Source organism: Loxodonta africana, chromosome 11 (genome assembly GCF_030014295.1).
Source record: "Loxodonta africana isolate mLoxAfr1 chromosome 11, mLoxAfr1.hap2, whole genome shotgun sequence".
Classification (NCBI taxonomy): Eukaryota; Metazoa; Chordata; class Mammalia; order Proboscidea; family Elephantidae; genus Loxodonta; species Loxodonta africana.
In genome coordinates, this window is record NC_087352.1 from 37935065 (window position 1) to 37956700 (window position 21636).

Below are 21636 nucleotides of genomic sequence, written 5' to 3' on the forward strand. Positions count from 1 at the left end.
CTGTGAAGGGTAGCAGTGGGGATACATGAATGATTTTCAGTCTCTCGAAAAGCACAGCAGAAAATCTATGTTTGCCTTTCATCAGACTGTACGTTAAGTTTCTTTTTGTGATTTGAGTCTTATGTCCTCCTTGGTGACATGAGTTATTTCTTATTGACCAGATCCTCTGACTGGCCATTGCTTATATCTTGGATTAATGAAAATGGAAAAACCAAACATAAATGCAGTTTTCCGATAGACACTATATTTCAAAACAGGAGCTCTATTAGGAGGAAAATTGTATGGTGTTGAGAAGGTTGGGAACCTCTGGTCTGATCTGGTCTTTTGTAATACATGTTAATTCCTTGTTTTCCTCAAAAGTGGTGAGCTGATACAAACAAGTTTGGAGAGATTTTTAACGTTAGATTTACTTTTTCAGAAACTTTAGTTTCAGTGAGTGGTGCGACAAATGAGTTATCTGTCATTTTTTGGTGGGAATCTGGAAAATAAAGACCAGCTTTTTGGGGTTAGGGTCAGATATCGGTGAGTGCAGTTAAATGATTTTTGATGATGGTTGTTACAAGGCATCGGTAAATCCTCTGGGAACACAGTGTTTAACAGGCGAAGTGGGCAGGGTTGTTTTGATCTGTTGATTTCTTAGCCAGTTCCTGATGGAGAGGCATTGATGGTTTCTAGTGCAGGCCTTTGGGTGATGGGTGGTGGCCAAGACCAGGATGGGGTAGGTGTTGGTTTCTTGGTGTCAGGGGTGAACAACTACATTCCTAGGTGGGCACATGTTTTCTAGGAAGTTGTTGGAATAAGAAGGTAGCCCTAGCTAGAGTAGAAAAGAGAAGTAAGGAATCTAGTTCGCAGAGTTTAACTCTTATTATTTTATTGGTCTCATTTCTTAATGTATTTTGCAGATTTCTTTGAACTGTGTACCATTTGACCTTAGTGATCTCGTTTTGTAACATTTGTAACAATGGTGAATATGGTGTAGTCTCTACACTTGAGGAGGTTCTAGTAGGGGATACAAAGTCAACAGGCGATCTTAGGACCACAAAATATATGCATGTGGAGGAAGCACCTATAGTCATGCATGCAAATACCTCTATGTTTCGGTATCAATCCTTCTGTTTATGTGTGCGTCTATGATTTAATGATTTATTTAAAAGGCATGTAATGACACCTGATTCCAATCCAACACCACAATCTTTAAGTTTTCCTCCATTTCTTATTTGTAACCTTCTCATGACAATACGGAGCCCCAAAAGGTCAGCAGTTCGAATCCACCAGCTGCTCCTCAGAAACCCCATGGGGCAGTTCTGCTCTGTCCTGTAGAGTCTCTGTGAGTTGGAATCTACTCATCAGCAAAGGGTTTGGTTTTTTTTGTGGTTTTCATGACTATAAGAAACCTTGCTCTCATTAAAAACCCAATTAGCTGCATAATATTTACACGTGTTTATTCAGCTCTAGGAGAAGGCCTACAGAGGAAGTGGTGTCTGATCTGAGCCTGAAGGATTTTTAAGAACGTCATGCCACTGGGTCTGATATAGGTGAACTCTTTAAAAATAAATCATGTTATATTTTGTAGCTCCTTAAGAAGTAATAACCACACTTTAATCTGGAATACTTGTGAACTCTTGAAGGATGTTATCATGCAAGATTTTCCTGCTGAGATTTTCCTTCAAAGGCCTAAAATTGTCCAGGTGAGTACCCTCTATGATTGTTTTAGATTTTGAAATAGAGGGCTTTAGCAATGAAACATTTTTCGAAGAGGAGTCCTTGGGAAGGAAATTTGCACTAATGTATTTAAAAAATAAAGTATTTGGCTATTTAAACCATATATTCTCTAACTTTTTTGAAAAGTGGTAGTTTTTCGGATAGGTGGTAGTTTTATTCCAAATACTCAGTTTGGCTACTTTGAATTTACGATTTATTCCACCTAAAGGGTGAATGGGCTTTGGGAGTTTTGGCCCGGCAGCAGAAACTTGTTAATGGTAAGAATAGCACTATTTTTTGAGTATCTAGTATTTTTTTAGTATGTTTAGGCACAGTGTTGATGCTGGGAAAATGAACTATATAATATAGGTGGATCTTTCCTGTCTAGTGTACTGCTTAAATAATGGAGAGTGAGGGACCCAGGGTGGAATCGTGGCATATCCATGCTATCTAGTCGTGCCTTGGCCCCTTCACAATCACTGGGCTGAAATGAATGAATGCCAGTAAATGGCCCGTGTCATAGCTGGTGTGTGATAGCAGAGGAGAAATGTGAATGACCAAAAAAGTGGCAAAATGCTTCAGATTTTTGACATGAAAAGAACTTGAAAGTTCTGTGTAATATAATGTCCTAAATAGGGACGAATTCCTATGTTCTCTCAAAATGGGTATTCAACTAACAGATTTTAGAAATAAGAAACCCTGACTATTGTATTTAAGTTTCATCATCTTATTTTGGCCCATCTTTGTGCATTATGCTAAATCATTTTTGCTCATTTCTGTTTCTTAGGTTTTACATACATTTGGCAGTTCATTTTATTTCCTTTGGTTATTCACTTAAGCTCTGCTTCCTTTTTTGGAGCTGAGCACTTGGTTTCCTCTTTTTCTCTGCTGGGTTTATTCCAGAACCTTTTATCTCTGCTGAGGCTGGCTGTTGGAGGAGATGGGAAGCATCGCCTGGCTCTGCAGTCCGTGTCTTGCCTGCAACAGCTGTGCATGAACTTAAGGAACAGACTCAACTTTCACCGAGACCCAGGCTTTTTCTCTAGTAAACAAGGTATTTATGTTCATCTACTCATTAGCTCCTGGTATTTGCAGACCCTTCTGAAAACGCCTCTTTATGCTTACTGTTACTGTTAGGCTTACTGTTGATACATTTTCACAATGTAAAATCCCCACTCCCGAACATTACCAGATTATCGTCTTTGAAAACAGACTGTATGACTAACAGAACCACCATGTTCTTTTTTGTTTGTTTTGATAACATGGTTACAAGGCGTTTTCTTTTTTCTTCTATTCCGTATAAACAGAGTATTGTTGGGAGCTAGAGACTGGAATTCTCAGTATGGCTATTTGTGTGGGACTTTGGGCATTTTAAGCCAAACCAAAACTAAACCCGTTGCCATCAAGTCGCTTCCGACTCATAGTGACCCTACAGGACAGAATTGTACTGCCCCATAGGATTTCCAAGGGACAGGTGGTGAATGTGAACTGTCACCCTGTTGATTAGCAGCTGAACTCTTAACCAGTGCTCTGCTAGGGCTCCTTGGGCATTTTAGTGAGTCATATATTGTGCTAGTAAATTGTTTGCTTTGAAAAACATTGATTTGTATCTTATGCAAACTATTTTTATCGTGGTAAATAGACGTATATATATTTATATACATATATGCATACATTAGCAAGTTCAGCATATTTTATGAGTACAGTTCATTGACCTCAATTACGTTTACCATGTTGTGCAACCATAGCCACTATGCTTTTCCAAATTTTTTTTATCACCCTTAATAGAAACTCAGTAGCCCTTAAGTCATAACTCCTCCAAACTGTATTTTTATGTAACTTGTGGTCTAGTCAAAGTGACATCAACACCACACTGCTCAGCGAAAAAGCACCACCTACCGGCCAAATAGAGCACTGACCTGACCTTGATAAAGCAGTCTCTGTAACTTATGATTTCTGTGCTTACACAGTTGACACTGGAAATCTAATGTTAAACTGCGGTGACTTGTCATCACGCTTCACAGTTAATCCCTGTTTTGTTGGGAATTTCAATGATCCTGTATAGGGTCGCTATGAGTCGGAATCGACTTGATGGCACTGGGGTTTTTTCTTTTTTTGTGCTGCTTGATTATTTAGTTTTACATCAGCTTTATTATAGAACTCAGAGTGTGAGATTTCGTCATTAACATTCTTGAGGCATAGCATTCCACAGTGGTTGATAACCGCATCTGTGTGCCCTTATTTCAGCAGCAGAATGCTCTAATGCTGATAACGGTAGATGTGTCTGAAGATTTAATCACTTATTATATAAATATTTATTCATAACCTACTATATGCCAGCTGATATTCTAGCCATTAGGTATGTAACATTGAACAAAACAGATAAGGCCCCAGCCCATTAGAGCTGATATTTTAGAAGGTCGGGGACAGGTAATAAGTAGATAAACGAGTTAGTTTCAGGTAATGAGAATGCTTGAAGGCCATAAAGGTGATGTGACAGAAAGGGACCAGAGAAGCATGGCTTAATTAGATGGGATGGTCAGAGGAAGCCCCTCAGAGGAGGCGACCTGAATGGTGAGAAGGAACCATCCACTTGAAGAGCTGCAAGCAGAGTATTACAGAAAGGTCAGAGGGCGAGTGGTAAGCCTGGGAGCAAAAAAAAAGGCCAGGGTGGTTCGAGTGCAGTATGGTGGGGCACAGGGGAGTGAGATGACGTCAGAGAATCAAAGAGGAACTTACAGATTTTGGCAGGATTTTATGTTTCTTTTGAAGTGTGGTGAGAACCTCTTGGAGAGTTTTAAATAGGGAAGTACATGGTCCAGTATTAATTCTACTTTGGAAATCTTTCTAGTATTGGGAGTAATGTTGGCTAGAAGGTTCTATATAATCAGGTCAGTTAGATATAAACCTAAATGTGATGTTGATACTCAATGAAAAGGTTGATTTCTACATTTTTCCCCCCAGTAGAAGCATTCCTGCTATCTGAATTTCATTAATGTTTTTTGGAAGAATGACACAATAGTACTGTTGCTGTTGTTAGTTGCCGTTGAGTTGGCTCTGACTCATGGCAAACCCATGTGCGACAGAATGAAACGCTGCCTGGCCCTGTGCCATCTTCGTGATGGTCGGTACGCTCCAGTCTGTCTTGTGGCCGCTGTGTGTTGTGAGTGCCTTCTGGACTGAGGGGCTCATCTTCCAGCAGGGTAGTGGGCAATGTTCTGCTGTGATCCACAGGGTTTTCATTTGTGAATTTTGGGGAGTAGGTTACCAGACCTTTCTTCCTAGTCTGTCTTAATCTGGAAGCTCTGCTGAAACCTGTCCACCATAGCTGACCCTGGTCGTACCTGAAATACAGTTGGTATAGCTTCCAGCAGTGTAGCAAAACTCAAGCCACCACAGTGTGACAAGCCGACACATGGGTGGTGGATATAACCACAATGTAATCATTAATCTGTTTTCACTAAGGGGTAATTTTAGTTATTTATGTTTTTTCCAGACACAATTTCCCAGAATTCTTCTTTGTCTTACTGTCATGAAGCCAGAGGTACTCATCACTCCCAGAACCCTTCCCCAGGAAGCAGCAGCCCTCGGCCCTCTGTGGTTGGGCGCACAGGCCAGCGCCCTCGAGGGGATGGCCAGGATTGGGATGCAGTGTCTTCCAGGTAACTGGGGTTATGTCAGCAGAACATTAGAAAAACCTGGTTAACTTGCGTACTTGAGTGTGTGTATGTTAATTTCACAGGGAGATAATTATTTTTCTCTGTCTTTTTCTTAAAATGTTGCTGCAGGTACAGGCCTTGTTTTAAACCAGTAGCTTTGGCACTTTTTTGACCACGATCCACAATGAGAAATAAATATTACATTGCAGCCTAGTACAAAAACATACTCTGTGTGTGTGTCAAAATAAACAAAATGTTCATAAAACAGCACTGTCCATTTCATGTGTTATACACTGACCTATGATATTTTCTATTTTATTAAAAAAGGTTGATGATTCTGACCCATGAAATTGTCTTTGTCAGCCACAAATGAACTGTGATTTAGTGTAAAATCACTGCTTTAATTATATGTACATGTTTTGTAATATTTTAAAAAGTTTTGTAAGAGTAATCATAATTTAAATGCATCATTGTTTACTGTTAAAAGGAACGATTGGAGAATCTCTTTCTAAAGCAAGGACTTCTTTAAAGTACACAATTTATATTACTTACATGTTTCTAAAATATAGGATTTTCATATTATCGTATTTGCTTAAAGGGATCAGTATGGTGTTTATATGTTACCTCATCCTTAGGCTACCAAACCAAAAAAACCCACTGCCGTCAAGTCGATTCTGACTCATTGTGACTGTATAGGATGGAGTAGAACTGCCCCATAGGGTTTACAAGGCTGTAATGTTTATGGAAGCGGACATCCACATCTTTCTCCCGTGGAGCAGCTGGTGGGTTCGAACTGCCAACTTTTCGGTTAACGGCCAAGCTCTTTAGCCACTGCACCACTTCCTTAGGCTAGAAAAAAAAAAGCACCTTAAAAACGTATTAGTCTTTTCTTTCTTTAGTGGTATTTTAATAAATGTTCTATAAGAAGAACAGTCATCTCTTGGCTTGATTATTTTCTCCTGACACTGCTGCTACTGCTCCTAGTGCTGTAAGCCAGCAGTGCTTCATGCTTGCTGTGTGCTTGGTGCTGTGCCAAGTGTATTACATGCGTTGTCTCCTTCAGTCCTCACGACAACCGTATATTAGGCTTCGTATTACCAGTATGATCATCATTTCACAGAAAACTGAGGTCTAGAGAGGTGGAGAGCCTCAACCCGATTTCCAGAGCTGGGATTTGAATAACATGGTGTGGGAACCTGTGTTCCTCACTCACTGTTGTACTGTATGTGGTGCTTTGTTGTTGTTGTTAGGTACTGTAGAGTGGGTTCTGACTCATAGCAACCCCATGTGCAACAGAACGAATCACTGCCTGATCCTGCGCCATCCTCACAATCGCTGCTATGTTTGAGCCCATTGTTGCAGCCCCTGTGTCAATCCATCTCCTTGTGGGTCCTCCTCTTTTTTGCTGACCCTCTACCTTAGCAAGCATGATGTCCTTCTCCAAGGACTGCTCCTTCCTCATAACATGTCCAGAGTATGTGCGATGGGGTCTTGCCATCCTTGCTTCTAAGGAGCATTCTGGTTTTATTGCTTCCAAGATAGACCTGTTCATTCTTCTGGCAGTCCGTGGTGTATTTTCAGTGTTCTTTGCCAACACCATAATTCAAGGGCATCAATTCTTCTTTGGTGTGGAATGCTTGATATATTGAATTTGAAAGAACAAGTCATGAAAATCACAAAAAGTTTAAGAGACCGTCTGAGCTAGTTTTGCTGATCTTATAAGTTGATTACAGAAAGACTCTGCTATAAATCTACTTGTTTTCCTTTAGAAACAAATGGGTTATCAGTACTCATGTTGATTGCTGCTATGGTAATGGGAATACGTTTCCAGATAACTCAGTTTGAAAAACAAAATGTAAATGTATTTTTGGCTTCAATTACATTTCGAGCCATCTTTTTGGAATTTAATCTCATAAACTTGTCAAGTCTTCTAAAAATCTTATAAGAATTATTGCATGAAGCGTTATACAAACCTGTTGCTGAAGAGTTGACTCAGATTCGTAAAGACCCTATAGGACAGAGTAGAACTGCCCCATAGGGCTTCCAAGGCTGTAATCGTTTTAGAAGCAGATTGCTACATCTTTCTCATGCTGAGTGACTGGTGGGTTTGAACCACTGGCCTTTTGGTAGCAGCTGAGACTTAACCCCTGCACCACCAGGGCTCCTTGAAGCAATACAGGTGTTTTTAATATGAGACTTTGAACATGCCAGGCAACAGATGCACAGTAAATGTGTCCAGGGTGTTTTCTGTGTGCACGGTTTATTTTTTGTCTGTCTTACAGTGGAAGCAGTAGTCATGCTCATGTGGACTCCAGGATGTCTGTCCCTTCTCCCTTGGATGTGGGGCACATGGACCTGCCTGAGCTGGGTGCTGAAGACACCCTGGGACTGCAGCTTCAGCAGCTCAGTCTCCCCCAGTTCTGTGTCTCTGTTCTGGAATCAGCAGTTCCTCTTTTGAGGACAGGTTAGTTCTTTTGAAATCATAGCTGTTTTCTATAATTTCTGTTTGTTCAATATGTTTTCTAGGACTCTTATTTTTTTCTCTTCTGTGTTAGGGCCTCTAGAGCCCGTATACTTTTCTGTTGGGCCATAAGTTCCTAAGAACCCAGTAGGGTCTTCAGTATCTGTTTTTTAAATGTGGATGCTGTGAAGAGCTGTTTAGAGTACCTCCTCTCCCTTACAGCTTTTTATTACACAGGCTTCCACTTCTGTGTAGCTACTTTAAATGGGAGCACTGAAAATACAGTACAACTGGAGTAAATTAGAGAAGGTGGATTGGCATGAGTAGACCAGAATAAACAAATCTTTGCCGTTTGCTCTTCAGAAACTTTCTGAGTTACTCTTGAACAGTTGTTTAGTTTTCCTGCTTTCTTACTCAAGCCATGAAGCATGTTAAAAGCGAAACCAAAACTGGATTCTTACCTTTGCAGTAATATATTTATCTTGAAGAACAAAACAAAACAACACTAGATTTTCTCTCAAGTGTGCTAGGTAAGTTTGCAAATATGTACTAAATCGGACACTGGCATGTTGCTGTAGTTTTAGTAGGAGTCATTAATGACAGCAATAACAGCACGGCTGATGTCTCCTAAAGTAGTAACAAGACAACAGCTCCCATGGATTGAGTCCCTGTTATGTTTGGTCATCGTACTTGGTTTTGTATGCAGTGTTTCATTCACTGCTAAAGGTAGGAATTACTATTTTTATCTCCATTTTACCAGGAGATTTAGAGTGGTTTAAAAATGTCCCCAAGGTCAAACAACTAAGAATACAGATTTGAACCAAGGCCCTCCTCAATCCAGAGTCCATGCTCTGAAATATTTCAACATTTGCCACAGAGAACAGAAATGTGGAAAGATTTAGAAGGAATGGTAATTTTTATTCTGTAAATCTATACACTTTCAGTAGTGGGTAAACTTGTTAAGATATAAATACAAGATAAATGTTTTGCCCTTTGTGTTGTATACTGGAAGAGTAAAATGTATGTAACATATTTATGGTTCTGTAAGTCCTCTGGCTATTTTTTGCTTGTTTGGAGGTAATAGAGAGGAAAGTAGGAGGAAGGGGTTGGGTATATTTGGGAAGTGTTAACTTTTTTTTTTCCCTGAGGGAAACTGTATACCCTAATTTCTCACTGACTGAATAACTTTGCTTCTGGGAGTTATGACTACATACTGATTGTATATTAATAATGTGAAATAAAGGAAGATCTGAATTTTGGCATCATAAAGTATATGATTTTTTTTTTTTTTAAAGTATATGCTTTTTCTGCATGATAAACAGAAGAAAGTTTTAATAGTTTTGTATTTAGCCTTTTTTAAAATTTGCTGTTAAGAGATTGGTAATTGTACAGCTGTGTTTATGCAAAGATACTCGACTGCGTGGATCATAGCAAATTATGGATGACGTTGGGAAGAAGGGGAATTCCAGAACACTTAAATGTGCTCTTGAGGAACTGTACGTAGACCAAGAGGTAGTCGTTCAAACAGAACAAGGGGATACCGCATGGTTTAAAATCAGGTGTGCGCTAGGGTTGTATCCTTTCATCATACTTATTCAGTCTGTATGCTGAGCAAATAATCAAGGAAGTTGCACTACTTGAAGAAGAACAGGGCATCAGGGCTGGAGGACTGATGAACAACCTGTGATATGCAGATGCCACAGCCTTGCTTTCTGAAATTGAAGAGGACTGGAAACACTGATGCGGATCAAAGACTACAGCCTTCAGTATGGATTACGCCTTAACATAAAGAACAAAAATCCTTACAACTGGACCAATAAATAACATCATGATAGAGGAAATATTGAAGTTACCAAGAATTTCATTTTACTTGGATGCTCAGTCAATACCTATGGAAGCAGCAGTCACGGAATCAAGTGATGCATTGCATTGGGCAAATCTGCAAAAGACTCCTTTAAAGTGTTGAAAAACAAAGATGTCACTTTGAGGACTAAGGTGTGCCTGACCCAAGCCATGGTGCTTTCAATAACCTCATGTGCCTGAGAAAGCTGGACAGGGAGTAAAGAAGACGAAATGATTGATGCATTTGAATCATGGTGACTGCCTTGAGAACGAACAGATCCGTCTTGGAAGAAGTATAGTCAGGATGCTCCTTAGAAATTAGAATGGGGAGACTTCATCTCACATACTTGGGACATGTTGTCAGGAGGGATCAGTCCCTAGAGAAGGACATCATGCTTGGTAAAGTAGAGGCTTGGTGAAAAAGAGGAAGACCCTCAGTGAGATGGATTGACACAGTGGCTGCAACAGTGGGCTCAGACAGCGATTTTGAGGATGGCGCAAGATCAGGCAGTGTTTCGTTTTGTTGTACGTGGGGTCATTATGAGTCGGAAGCCTCTTGATGGCATCTAACAACATCATCATCTTGGTACATAAAATTTTCTAAATGTTCTTTTGCCCTTTTATAGTAAATTATTACATGATTTGTAGTTGTTGAATATCACAAGAGATTGCTAAGGGAACTCACTCCACCTATTCTAATGAAAAATAAATCTGGACCCTGAAGGTCTGCGAGTTTGTTTTATTCATTAGAAACTAGCTTTTGGGATGTGGGACAGGCAGGTCTTCATTGATTGTTAATGTCATTTAGTATTAGGGAGAGAGAAATTCTTCTTTCCGTCTCCTTGGAGAATGGAGATTGCTTTTGTGGCTATGATTCTGGCAATTCCAAAATTCTTTTGCAGTTTTTTTTTTTTTTGAATTTAGGATGGGTATAGGCTTGAGAACATTTCAAATGGAATTTCTTAAAGTTTCATCAGCAAATGCCAGGATGGAAATTTATTCCTTTAGTTGCCCAATACTAAGCTGAGCCTCCCTGGCAACTCCTGAATGGGAAAATGCTCATTTATAATGGGGATTTAGCCGTCTGATACTAAATAGGAAATTGTATGCTCTTTGGAGTAGGAAACGAGGATGCATTTTCTAAACTCACCTGGTGCATTGTCACTTATTACATATAAAATGGTTGGTTTCTGAATTTCAAACTTTATTTTAATCAATCTCACAGTATTTTTAGTTAGATTATTGCTATTCTCAAGAGACTTTGCACTTATGCATATATTTGATTTGTTTTATTTAAATAGTACTATGGTCAGGACAGACGTTTTTAATGGTGGTTGTAGATCATGGCGTCCCTCTATCTCTTTCAGCTATTCTAAAAACATCAGAAAAAAGAGAAATAGGAATTTTTGGGGTATGACTACCTAGAAAATTGAGCAACATGATTTTCAGCTGATTATTTGAACGTTCAGTAACTTTTTTTTTTTTTAACCTGTTTTCTACTTGTGTTCCTAGGTAGTAGGCTGGTGATAATAAGAGTTCTGGAATTGCTTGCGGAAGTTATTATCCTCACTGGGGACGCAGTTTCAGCAGGTATCTGGGATGACAGCAGCCTTTTTGCTATGGATATGGTGAGAATCAATGTTTTCTTTGTGATGTGGGTAGTAATATTTTATTTTGGTCCTTTTAACCTGCTTTAATTGTCTCATTAGTCTTTGAAAGTTTTCCTGCTTCCTGGGACGATATTTTCCAAGCATGTTTTGTGCATTTCTTGCCCCAAGTCTGGAATTGGTCTTTCTTTAGAAGCTTTGGGTACTTTTAATGGGGAATGGTATATAGAGACTAAACCCAGGCCATTAGGGGTGCTTATAAAGCTACTGTGAAATCATTCTTTCCTTCCAGTAATCCCCATTGCCATTGAGTGAATTCTGACTCATTGCGACCCTATAGAACAGAGTAGGACTGCCTCATAGGGTTTCCAAGGCTGTAATGTTTACAAAAGCAGACTGCTACATTTTTCTGCCATGGAGCGGCTGGTGGGTTCAAGCTGCTGACCTTTTAGTTAGCATCCAAGTGCTTAACTACTGCACCACCAGGCCTCCTATTCCAGTAACACAACTAGAACATACAGCTTTTAAAAAATTATGAGTTCATATTGCAATTTCTCTGATATTAAACTTCTGTTTCTTTGCTCATGCCCTGGAAATCTTAGTTCATAACAGTACCAACAAAATTGCTTATTAGCTCTAACCATCACTGCACATAAAATAGTTTTACAATAGCAATATTGATAACATTCTGAACAATTCTTTTTGACCTAGATTAAACCCCACTAAGGATACATGGTCAAAATACTGTGCCTTAAAGTCACTTGATACAATTCTTTTCTCTGTTACCAATTCAATATACAGTTGGATTTGTTTCAATTTATTTTCAGTTTTAGGAATTGCTTTCTCTTCATGAAAATGTAGCTCAAGAATGTCTTGCTACCGTTCCTTTTCCGTCTAAGATGTACCTGTTGTGTAATTTGTTGGCATAAGTTTATTTACCCTTATGATCTTTTAAATTGCTGTTAGGTTTGTAGTGGTGTCTCTTCTGCCTTTCCTGATTTTGGTAATTTGTGTCTTTTGAGTACCTTTTCATGTGCTTACGGGCCATCTATATGTCTTCTTTGGTATAATATCTGTTCAAATCATTTCCCCATTTTTTTTTTTTTTTTTATTGGTTGCTTGTTTTCTTCTTAATGAGTTTTAAGAGTTCCTTCCACCAGCTTGCCGATTGATTGATTGTGCTTTAGGTGAAAGTTTACAGATCAAGTCAGCCTCTCGTACAAAAAGTTATACACACCTTGCTATGTACTCCTAGCTGCTCTGCTCCTAATAAGACAGCACATTCCTCCTCACCACCCAGTATTCCCCATGCCCATTCAACCAGCTTCTGTCCCCCTCTTCCTTCTCATCTTGCCACCAGACAGGAGTTGCCTACATAGTCTCATGTGTCTACTTGAGCCAAGAAGCTCACTCCTCACCAATAGCATTGTCTATCTTGTAGTCCAGTCCAATCCCTGTCTGGAGAGTGGGCTTTGGGAATGGTTCTAGTCTTGGGCTAGCAAAGGGTCCGGGGACCATGACCGTCAGGGTCCCACCAGTCTCACTCAGATTGTTAAGCCTGGTGTTTTTATGAGAATTTGAAATCTGCATCCCACTGTTCTCCTCCTCCATCAGGGATTCTCTGTTGTGTTCCCTGCCAGGGCAGTCGTTGGTGGTAGCTGGGTACCATCTAGTTCTTCCAGTCTCAGGCTGATGGAGTCTCTGGTTTATGTGGCCCTTTCTATCTCCTGGGCTCATCTTTACTATATGTCTTTTCTCCAGCGGCTTTTAACCATCTCAGCTTCCCCAAGTATCTACATATCCTCAAGTCTTTTGAGACTTTCAGGCTCTGTTTGGGTTTTTCTTCTGCTACATGCCATCCAGTAATTGCTTTCAGGTGATGGTAGGACTCTCCTTGCTTACTTTTCTTCTTTCTGGGATTACAGTCCTGCGCAACCTAACGTCCAGTGTCTGAAAACAGTTGTTTCATATATTTTGTACTCCTCCATGACCAAAAGGGGAGGATTTGTTTAAGGCTTTTAATTATGCCATTTAAGCAACAGGCTTATCTATAAATTATTAGTGACATAAATGTACAGTTATCTGGAATGAAAATTCTGGATCAAATTTAGAAGAATCATTCAGGATGTGGAGAGATCAGAAGGATGCCTTATTTTTCTTTATTGTTTGTATTTCAGTAGAGGAGATAATTTTGGAAAGTATCAAACCAAAAAAACCAAATCCAGCTGTTGAGTTGATTGCTACTCATAGTGACCCTTTAGGACAGAGTAGAACTGCCCCTTAGAGTTTCTAAGGCTGTAAATCTTTATGGAAGGAGATTGCCACATCTTTCTTCCGTGAAGCAGCTGGTGGGTTCGAATTGCCGACCGTTTGTTAGTAGCCGAGTGCTTTAACCTCTGTGTTACTGGGGCTCCCCGTGCGTTTTATCTTTTTTTTTTTTTAAACAAATGATAATTAATATTTTGATGACTAATCAATACATGTATAGTAGCCTCAGGAGAATCTTAGCACATAATATTAAGAGCTCTATTAACTACCAGTGTATGCTTTCACATAATAGGATATCATCTTTTTTTTTTTTTTTTTGATAATTTTGTCATTTTATGTCTTTTGTTGAGAAGTTACCTTCTAATAAATTTACCTTCTGTGAAGTACTGGTGTTCTGTCTTTTCTGTTAATATGAATTGGCAACTTACGTTTTTCTTTTTTTTTTTTCCCTTGTCAGGGAGCTGGATGCAAAATTTGTTATTCATAAAAATATGTGTTGACCCTTATGGTTGCTGAATTTTCTTTCTGTTTATGTTGTTGTGATATAGGTTTGTCTGTGTTTTTTTAAACTTAGTTTCAGGCTGTCTCAAATCCTTTTGAGTGGAGGTCAGAATATAAAAAGATAAGATAAAATGAACATATTTAGTTAATACCAACACCCATGTGTCCAAAAACCCAAACTTTTATTATTTTTTTTAATAACAAACTTTTTGAGAAGAGAAATACAGTAGGTGTACTGTATTAAGTGGCTTCGGTGGCACAATGGTTAAGTTCTTGGATGCTAACCGAAAGGTTGGCCATTCGAATCCACCACCTGTTTTGAGGGAGTAGGATGTGACAATCTGCTTCCATAAAGATTTACAGCCTTAGAAACCCTATGGGGCAGTTCTACTCTATTCTCGAGGGTCCTACCAGTTGGAATTGATTCAATGGCAGTGAGTTTTTGGATACTATATTAAGTTTCAGGCCCTTCAGTTTTATAAAACTGGGGTGATAGTTTTTAATCTTAGTTTTTCTTTAGTCCTTAAGGTTATCACACTGTTTCATAGTATTTTTAGAAGATTTTCACATATTGAAGGTTTTCAACAAGTGAGTTTTTTCTTTGAAGTGTGAAGAATGTTTTATCGGTTGCTTCTTAAATTAACTTAAATTTTCTTGGCCAGAATATTTATCTGTAGAATTTAGTGGTTTACTTTCAACTTCTGGCTGCTGATCTTTTATGATTCAATGAATTATTTTTACTTTAAAGGTTAACTCTTTTGCCAATTGGTATGTTAGAAATGTTAAATAAAACAGTACTTCTTGAAATTACATTCGACTTACTTTTACTTGTTTAGAAAGAATCAATGTCTAGTAGGAAAAAGTCTCATTCCTTTGGCTGTGTATTAAGAGAAGCAAGCAATTCAGTAGAATTCCTTAATTTCCCTGCTTTTGCCATGTTTAAGAAGGAAAGTAGAAGCAGTATTTTTGTTGAGTCATAAAATGAGCAAATAATAAATGTGCTGTTACCAGTTAAGAAATTAAATACCCATGGATATATAATTAAATATCTAAATATGTCTAAGTAGTACTAATGTTAGTCATGTCTGGAACTCTATTACTCAGTTTGGGTAAGCACAGTAAAAGAAAGTTTTTCCTTGAGAAATTGAATATTTTTGTTTCACTCGAAGTAAATAAAAGAAAAAAATTCGCCAAAATGATTTTTTTTTACTAAAATGAACATTTTATTGATGAGTACTTGTAAAAGTGAGTTTTACTTTTTTTTTTTACTTGTAAAAGTGAGTTTTACGTGTAGTGTGCCCACCGGCTTATTCACATGGTGAGTGAGGGTCGAGGAGTAGGGTTCTTCACCTGCTACCACAGAACCCCAGACTCTCAGGGTCTGTGTCCTGTGCAGTCTTTTTGTTTCTTCTCTCTGTCACTCCTGTCATTACAATGCCATCTAAAAGCAGTATTTTCTCCTTCTTTATGACTCCCATCTGACCTGCTATGAGCTGGTCACTTAGATATCCAGGTATGCTGGAAGGATTGCTGGTTGGAGTTATTTGGGGCCGAGGGGGTTGGGAAAGACTCTGGTGTGGCTCCGTATCCAGTAAGGGCTCAAGAAAGGGAATTGATCTGGATTGTGAATTTGTAATTGGGTGAGTGGGATCTCTGATTAGCATGTAAAGCCTTCCCTGCTACTGCCATCAGTCCAGAGGCAATTATTATTATTTTTATTTATTGTGCTTTAAGTGAAAGTTTACAAATCCAGTCAGTCTCTCATACAAAAACTGATTATATACACCTTGCTATGTACTCCTAGCTGCTCTCCCCCTAATGAGACAGCACAACCCTCCTTTCCACCCTGTATTCCTGTGTCGATTCAACCAACTCCTGTCTACCTCCAGGGGCAATTATTTTTAATTAACTAAATTTTTGTTGAATGCATATTATGTATTAGGTACCTGAGGTACAAGATGAATAAGATGTAGTTCTTTTCAATCTTGTGGGAAACGGACACTTCTGATGTGACACTAATAAAACAGAGATACGGTTGTTTCTGGAAACCCCCGTGGTGTAGTGGTTAAGGGTTACGGCTGTTAACCAAAAGGTCGACAGTTCGAACCCACCAGGCACTCCCTGGAAACCCTATGGGGCAGTTCTACTCTGTCCTATAGGGTTGCTACGAGTTGAAATCGACTCGATGGCAATGGTTTTGGTTTTTTTTTTTTAAAAGGTTGTTTCTACCTTTCAGCTATTGTGAACAATGCTGTGATGAATGTTGGTATATATGTGTGTGTTTTGAATCCCTTTTTGCAAGTCTCTTGGCTGTACCAAGGTGTGGAATTACTGGATCTTATGGTAACTCTATTTTTAACTTTTTGAGGACCTTCCAAAATATTTTTCGTAGCATTGCATCATTTTACATTCCTACCAGCAATGTTCAAGTGTTCCAATTTCCCTACATCCTCTCCAACACCTACTTTTCATTTTTGTGATGATAGCCATCCTGGTGGGAGTGCAGTGGTATCTTATTGTGGTTTTGATTTCCATTTCCCTGATGACTAATGGAGTCCTTGGGTGGTGCAAACTTTAATGTGCTTGGACACTAACTGAAAGGTTAGAGGTTTCAGTCCACTCAGAGAGGTGTCTTTGAAGAAGGACCTGGCGATCTGCTTCTGAAAAATAAGCCATTGATAACCCTGCGAAGCACAGTTCTACTCTGACAAACATGGGGTCTTCATGAGTTGAAATCGACTCAACAGCAACTAGTCAGTAACTAATGATATTGAGCATTTTTTCATATATTTATTGGCCATTCATGTATCTTTTTTTGGAGAAATGTCTATTCAAGTCCTTTCCCCTATTTTTTCATCTGGGTTGTTTTTTTGTTGTTGAGTTGTAGGAGTTCTTTGTATATTTTGGATATTAAGCCTTTAACAGATACATAGTTCCCAAATATTTTCTCCTATTCTGCAGGTTGTCTCTTCACTTTTTTGATAAAGTTTTTTGATATGCAAAAAATTTTCATTTTGATAAAGTCTAATTTATCTATTTTTTCTTTTATTACTCATGCTTTTGGTATCATCTTTAGGACTCCATTGTCAAAAACAAGACCTTGAAGCTTAACTCCTATTTTCTTCTAAGAGTTTTATGGTTTTAGTTTTTGTGTTTTGATCCATTTTGAGTTGATTTTCATATAGGGTGCGGGCTATGGGGCCAACTTCATTCTTTTGCTTGTGGAGATCCAATTATCCCAGCGCCGTTTATTGAAGAGACTATTCTTTCTTCATTGAATGGACTAGGTACTCTATTATTAAAAGCTGTGAATATTCTCTGAAAACTGGCCTTTTTTCCCCTCAACTATGTTAAAGCTGTTGTTTAAATATCTTTAGCCTAAGGCATTAAAACTCTCAACAATTTACTATTGTTTCCAATCCTTTCCTTACTTAAAACAATAAAAAAAATACATTTCCTCCTCCCTCCCTCCCTCCTTCCCTTTCTTCCTCTCTCTTTTTCTTAGAAGAAATGCTGGTAATCATGAAGATCCTAAAACTAATACTTACAGTACTTCCTTTTTATGCTATCTTGAGAAGCATCCAATTCATAATTACAGTTAACACAATTATTTGAAAGAATGTCACAAGCACCATATTTTTACACAAATAACACGAGCTTTCTTTTTTTTTTTTTATGTTTGCCAACTGTGTCCCCCCCACCCCGTATTTTCGTAAGTGCTAATGTGCCAATTTGTTTTGTAACATGTTGCTGTAAAAAAAAAAAATGTAGCGCACTTATAAAATATACCTCGCAGGGGGAGGGCACACTTGGCAAACAAACATAGAAGGCATGAGTTATTTGCATAAAAACACGGTAAATAATTACATTTTTAGAAAAAGCCTTATACTACTAAGATCTTAAATATGTTCATTGATTTAAATTGTAAATTGTCAAAATTAATCTTGACTAATAGATGTACGTTGCTCATAGCTACAGGCAGTACTCGGGTTACAAACTTCAGACTTCCTGATGACTTACACTGGCACTTACTAATATGTAAATTTAACCTCTCTTTGAACCAATTGAACCAACCCCTACTTGTAACAGATTCTTCATCACAGTCACTTTTACTTGCTGCATGTGCAGCTTTTAAATCATTGAAAAGGCTTTGAGCCGTTTCTTGCACTGAAGCAAAGCTTCTAACCTGTTTTTTCCAGTTCAAAACCCTGCTGAATATTTGCATTTATAACAAGTTCCCAGACAATGCTAATGCTGCTGGTTAGGGACCCATTCTGAGAAGCACTGGTGGAACAGTGGTTCTCAGAATTTTTTATATGAAGGAATCACCTGGGAATCTTGTTAAAATGCAGATTCTGATTCAGTGTATCTGGGTGGAAAAAGGCAGATTCTCAGCAGGGGTTTGAACCAGAAAGAAATGGTTAGAAGTCCCCTGGTGGTGCAGTGCTTAAGTACTGTGGCTGCTAACCAAAAGGCCAGCAGTTCAAGTCTACGAGCTGCTCTTTGGAAACCCCACGGGCCAGTTCTACTCTATTCTGTAAGGTTGTTCTGAGTTGGAATTGACTTGAGGTCAGTGGGTAACGGTAAAGGCTAAATAAGATCCGTGTGCATCTATTCCAACTTACTTACAAATTTCACTTAAAGACGCAGGAACAGGTGTCGTTTGTAATCCAGGGACTGCCTGTGTATTTAAGGATTACTTTAATAGAGAAGTACTCTGTGGAGTAATTGCCAGTCAATATAAAAAGACTGTGACTATGTTTTTGATTATTTTTCCCTGGACTAGTAGTTATTTACATGAGAGCTTCTAAGTTTTTCTGCTTTAATTTTTAAGGGCTGCTGTACTTTTGGTTTACAATTTAATTTTTAATTTTTAGTTTTATTTCCTTGGGATAAGAGAATATAGCTTAAAATGTATATTCAAATTTTCTGTGTGGTTAAGTATGATTAATTTTTTATCACTGTTCCTTAGAAACTTGAGAAGTTACGTTAAATTATGTTTAAAAAGACTGAGTTAAAAATAGCAAAATTCATCTTTATATCAATAACAGGTTTTCCTTGATGTTGTATGTTATTCCAGTTACAGAGACTTGTTTTTACTAGGTCTTTAGTCTTAACTTACATGTCGCTGATAGAAAATGTTTCCCTTTGTTCAATGTTATTTTTTTGCCCTAAATATTGTTTAGTCTTTTTTCTTGTTCATTTTCACTACACATTTAATTTTTAACCTTTCATGTTCAAAGTTGAGTTGTCTTTTACTAAGTGTAATATTCCTGTTTGTTTTTTACTTCAGTCTGAAATTGTTTTTTATTTATAGGAGAATTTAAACTTTTATGTCAATGGTAATACAGTTATACTTGATCTTCTCCCAGAAGTTTTTCCTATCTTTTTTGTTTCCTTTTTTTTCTATATAGATACTTTTGTTTTCCTTTTACTTCTGCCATGTTTTGGGAAGTTAAGTATAGTTTTAATTTCACTTGGGGTTATTTTAAACCTTAAGTATCAAAATGATCCATGTAAATAACATAGCAAAGTTATTCTCTTACGTAATTTTTATAGACTTCATACTTTTTTTTTGTTTCCTGTATTCATCTTGAATAAAAGAATTCTGACGTATATTAAATGCTTGTCCTTAGTTTCGAAGTTATTTCCCATTTTAATTTTCATATGTGTTCAATGGAAAGTTGAGAGTGAGCACTCCAGTGCTTTTTCTTGTTCTGCCACCTTACTGAGGCTGCCAATTAGCTTATCAGGCATGTCAATATCAAGAATGTATTTTGGTATACAATTTGGTACTTAATTGCTTTTTGATTATTTGACATACCTAGTTTCATTTCTTTAGTAGCTTTGGGATCTGTTTGAGGGCAGAGGTCATGTCTCATACTAGTGCATTTGAGGACAGAGGTCATGTCTCATACTAGTGCATTTGAGGACAGGGATCATGTCTCTTATACTAGTGCATTTGAGGACAGGGATCATGTCTCTTATACTAGTGCATTTGAGGACAGAGATCATGTCTCTCATACTAGTGCATTTGAGGACAGGGATCATGTCTCTTATACTAGTGCATTTGAGGACAGGGATCATGTCTCTTATACTAGTGCATTTGAGGACAGGGATCATGTCTCTTATACTAGTGCATTTGAGGACAGAGATCATGTCTCTCATACTAGTGCATTTGAGGACAGGGATCATGTCTCTTATACTAGTGCATTTGGGGACAGGGATCATGTCTCTTATACTAGTGCATTTGAGGACAGGGATCATGTCTCTTATACTAGTGCATTTGAGGACAGGGATCATGTCTCTTATACTAGTGCATTTGAGGACAGGGATCATGTCTCTTATACTAGTGCATTTGAGGACAGGGATCATGTCTCTCATACTAGTGCATTTGAGGACAGGGATCATGTCTCTCATACTAGTGCATTTGAGGACAGGGATCATGTCTCTTATACTAGTGCATTTGAGGACAGGGATCATGTCTCTTATACTAGTGCATTTGAGGACAGGGATCATGTCTCTCATACTAGTGCATTTGAGGACAGGGATCATGTCTCTTATACTAGTGCATTTGAGGACAGGGATCATGTCTTATACTAGTACATTTGAGGACAGGGATCATGTCTCTTATACTAGTGCATTTGAGGACAGGGATCATGTCTCTTATACTAGTGCATTTGAGGACAGGGATCATGTCTCTTATACTAGTGCATTTGAGGACAGGGATCATGTCTCTCATACTAGTGCATTTGAGGACAGGGATCATGTCTCTTATACTAGTGCATTTGAGGACAGAGATCATGTCTCTCATACTAGTACATTTGAGGGCAGGGATCATGTCTCTTATGCTAGTGCATTTTTTCCCTTGATTCCTACCACTGAGTTAGGCATATAGTAAGACCAGTAACTACTTGGCGATAGATTTAAACACTAGAAATTAGGAATTTATGGTCCTACTGTATGACATTTTTGTATTGTATTATTTTTATTCACTGTAAGTTAGGATTCATATCAAATAATTAAAAAAATTTTTTAAAATTTGGTATGCTTATCAATCTTCCGTATTTTTTAAAACTTATCTCAGGAGGCTTTGGTTAGCCTCAGGGAGGATAATAAATTTTTGCTTTGGTTGTTTTTGTTATTTATAATGGTAATATTTTAAAGTGTTTTACACAACATCTATATACTGGCCCCTACAATTGGTTGTTTACCTCTGTTTGGTGTTTAAATGTTTTCAGAAGGAGAGACTGCTCACAGTGTTGGAGTCACTGGGCGAAACCATGTCCCACCATAAGAGCAGTGCCAGTTGGGAACAGCCGGAGGCAATGCTGGTGCATCACAGAATGGCCTTCGTCAGCATCTCGCTGTTTACAGTGCGGCTCTTACAAATACTGCTCCCTATAGAAAAGGTAAGGCAGGCAGCGGTGCTTACCTGTAGTTTACTGACTATTATAAATTAAGGCTGCTGTAAATTTCTCCTCATCATTTCACAGTGTGAAGGTATTTTGGTTGATACTATTTTCAAAAATAAGTACAGGTGCAAAGATTATATGGGAAAAAGTAGCAGATGAGAAATGGTAACATTGAACAATTT

General features: G+C 38.2%; 1 protein-coding gene across 5 annotated transcripts in view; it reads left to right on the forward strand.

Moving 5' to 3' along the window:
• Positions 1-21636, forward strand: part of RTTN (rotatin) — a 211898-nt gene that overhangs the window by 7768 nt on the left and 182494 nt on the right. For all 5 annotated transcript variants that reach the window (XM_064294406.1, XM_064294408.1, XM_064294407.1 and 2 more), the window contains exons 6-11: positions 1574-1688; positions 2605-2755; positions 5198-5363; positions 7643-7824; positions 11176-11291; positions 21281-21451. In XM_064294406.1, coding sequence (XP_064150476.1) covers positions 1574-1688; positions 2605-2755; positions 5198-5363; positions 7643-7824; positions 11176-11291; positions 21281-21451 — 901 coding nt within the window. The remainder of the gene's footprint in view (positions 1-1573; positions 1689-2604; positions 2756-5197; positions 5364-7642; positions 7825-11175; positions 11292-21280; positions 21452-21636) is intronic.